Source organism: Nicotiana tomentosiformis, chromosome 3 (genome assembly GCF_000390325.3).
Source record: "Nicotiana tomentosiformis chromosome 3, ASM39032v3, whole genome shotgun sequence".
In the NCBI taxonomy this organism is placed as follows: Eukaryota; Viridiplantae; Streptophyta; class Magnoliopsida; order Solanales; family Solanaceae; genus Nicotiana; species Nicotiana tomentosiformis.
Genome location: NC_090814.1, coordinates 44,214,603 through 44,217,811, shown reverse-complemented (window position 1 = coordinate 44,217,811; position 3,209 = coordinate 44,214,603). Strand labels below are relative to the sequence as shown.

At 34.2% G+C, this 3,209-nt stretch overlaps 1 protein-coding gene across 1 annotated transcript; it reads left to right on the top strand.

Moving 5' to 3' along the window:
- Positions 1-487: 487 nt before the first annotated feature.
- LOC138907724 (uncharacterized) lies at positions 488-2,065 on the top strand. Its single transcript, XM_070198330.1, has 2 exons — positions 488-1,019; positions 1,254-2,065. Exons 1-2 carry the CDS (start codon positions 488-490, stop codon positions 2,063-2,065), a joined length of 1,344 nt encoding a protein of 447 aa, XP_070054431.1.
- The last annotated feature ends 1,144 nt before the right edge of the window (positions 2,066-3,209 follow it).

The following is a 3,209-nucleotide window of genomic DNA, read 5'->3' as shown; positions in this document are numbered from 1 at the left end:
TAGCTAGTTGAATTAGGTATGATTGAATTTTTAGGGATTCTAGTTTTTGTAGGTTTATTTGATTTATGTATGGTTTAATTAGCATTTTGTACAATTTAATTGTATATTTCTCTTTGTATGCTATAAGTTTTTAGGGTTTTTAGGGTTTCCTATAAGATAAATATAAAACCATTGCCTTGAATTCTCTATGGAATGATATATTAACTTTATAGTTTATTGATTTTAATTGTATTAATACTAGTTATAGTTTAAAGCTTTTGTGTAAAGCTTGTTGTACTAGGTTCATTATTGCTTGTTAGTTTTACTAGTAGAATGATATTAAATTTAAATGTTTTCAATTTCAACATTAAAATTAATTTGTAGATTTGAGAAATCATTAGTTTGGATTATATGAACATTTAAGAAGCTATTCAAATTTAATTATTATGGTGGTGAGGGTAGCCCAATAGCGGAGCATAATGTTAAAAATTCTTGATACAATGAAATAATGAGGGATGCTTTTGGGATGTTTCTTGGGGATCAATCCGAATCAAATGATGAGGCTAAGCATTTATATGAACAGTTAGAGGAAGCTAGTCATCCATTGTATGAAGGCTCGACGCATTCCAAGTTGTCTGTTGCGGTTAGATTGTTAAGTATTAAATCAGATAGTTCTATTTCCCAAGTGGGCATGGATTCTATTATTGGGCTTATGAATGAACTTAATCCGACTAACATTGGATTACCAAAAGATTTCTACACCGCTAAGAAATTAGTTTCTAAGTTGGGATTTTCATCAGAGAGAATTTATTGTTGTGAGAAAAGTTGCATGTTATTCTATAAGGATGACGAATCTTTAGAGAACTGTAAATTTTGTAATCAGCCTCGTTTTAAGGAAGTCACAAATGCCAATACAAAAAAGAAGGTTCTAGTTAAAGCGATGCATTACTTACCTCTTATACCTAGGCTAAAGAGCTTGTATGCATCAATGAGCTCTGCTCCTCATATGAGATGGCACTATGAACATAGAAAGCCACCCGGTATTCTATGCCATCCGTCATATGGAGAAGCGTGGAAGCATTTTGATAGGGAGTTTCCCGAGTTTTCTAGTGAACCAAGAAACATTAGGTTGTGATTATGTGCAGATGGATTCACTCCATTTGCTGTCTCTACTGCACCATATTCATATTCGCCAGTATTTGTTACCCCGTATAATCTTCCGCCCGAATTGTGTATGACAAGTTTATATCTGTTCCTAACTTGTATTGTTCCAGGTCCACGTAATCCGAAAAATTTGATTGATGTATACTTGCGGCCTTTGAATGATGAGTTACAGTTATTGTGGCATCAAGGTGTGAAAACATATGATATATCAACTAAACAAAACTTCTTATTGCATGCTGCTTTGATGTGGACTATAAATGATTTTCCTACTTATGGAATATTGTCCGGGTGGTCGACTGCTGGAAAGTTAGCTTGCCCTTGTTGTATACAACACACAAAAGCATTTACTTTGAAACATAGAGGTAAGAATACATGGTTCGACTGCCACAGTAGATTCTTGCCAATGAATCATGAATTTAGGCGAATTACATGTGCATTTATAAAGAACCGAACTGATTTTGAGGAGCCACCAGCCTGCTTGTGTTCAGAAGAAATTTGGAACAGAGTAAGGGATCTGCCTAAAGTAACAGAGTCTCCACCATCTAAGATACCAGGTTATGGTGTCACACATAACTGGACTAAACAGAGTATATTTTGGGAGTTACCTTATTGGAAGCATAATCTTCTTCGGCATAATCTGGACGTCATGCACATCGAAAATCATTTTTTTGACAACTTGTTTAACACTGTTATGGATGTTACTAACAAGACCAAAGATAAATTGAAGGCCAGGATAGACTTAAAGGAATATTGTAGGCCAAGTGAGTTGTATCTGACATACTTTAACAACAAGATTCAGAAGCCCAAATCCAGTTACACGTTCACCTTCAATGAGAGAAGAGAGATTTGTAGTTGGGTTAATAATTTAAGGATGCCTGATGGGTACACATCAAATTTATCTAGATGTGTTGACATGAAATAAGGGAAGTTGACGTCAATAAAAAGCCACGATTGTCATATTTTCATAGAAGCGTTGATGCATATTGTATTCAATGCATTGCCTGATCGAATATGGAAACCGATTACAGAGATAAGTTACTTTTTCAAGGATTTGTGTTCTAGCACATTAAGGGTCGAGAACCTAATTTATATGGAGAGTAACATTATCTTAACTTTAAACAAGGTGGCAAAATTTTTCCCTCTTGGTTATTTTGATGTAATGGAACATCTTCCAATTCACTTTGCACAAGAGGCACGACTTGGAAGGCCAGTTCAATGTAGATGGATGTATCCCTTCGAGAGGTAATGACATTTAATCATTTATCTTTTGTATTTGCTTTAAATATTGTTTCGTTTAAAAATCCCACTATGCAGGACTATTGGCAAATATAAACGCACCGTAAAGATCAAGAATTAATGGTCGATATATGAGGCACATGTGGCTAAAGAAACATCTTATTTCTATTCATATTATTTTGAACATGGTGTTTCATGCTTGAGAAATAGACCAAATCGGCATGACGATGGAGGCGAAGTCGATCCTTTGGCACCACCCTTTTCCATATTTAATCAATTAGGTAAAGGAGGTCCAAAAAATAGTCCAAAGCGAAGGTTGTCTGAGATGGAGCTAAAATCAGCTACAACACATGTATTGTTCAATTGCCCTGAGTTCCGACCTTATTATAGGCAAGTATATATTTGTATATATTACGGACTTTTATATTAGATCTATCACTAATTTAACTAATCAAAGTTATAATAGCAGTTACTTTGTGGGTACATATGGGCAAGATGTTGTTTATCCCAAGTTTTCAGAGTGGTGGTTTAAAGAATTTGTAAGTATTACTTATTATTTAACATGATTTTTATTATATGTAAATAAATTATATGTATTTTTAAAATTCTAAATTATCTTTAATTCTATATATAGGTTCATAATCCAGCTAATGGCATTAATGACCCATTTTTACGTGATATAGCTCGGGGATCTGACCCTAGAGTCAGAATGATGTCTAAATACTTGGTCAATGGGTACAAATTTCATACAGAAGAATGGTCTATGGGAAAGAAAATAATAATAGTGGGGTGTGGGTGAAAGGTGATGGAGATGTTGATTATTATGGTGT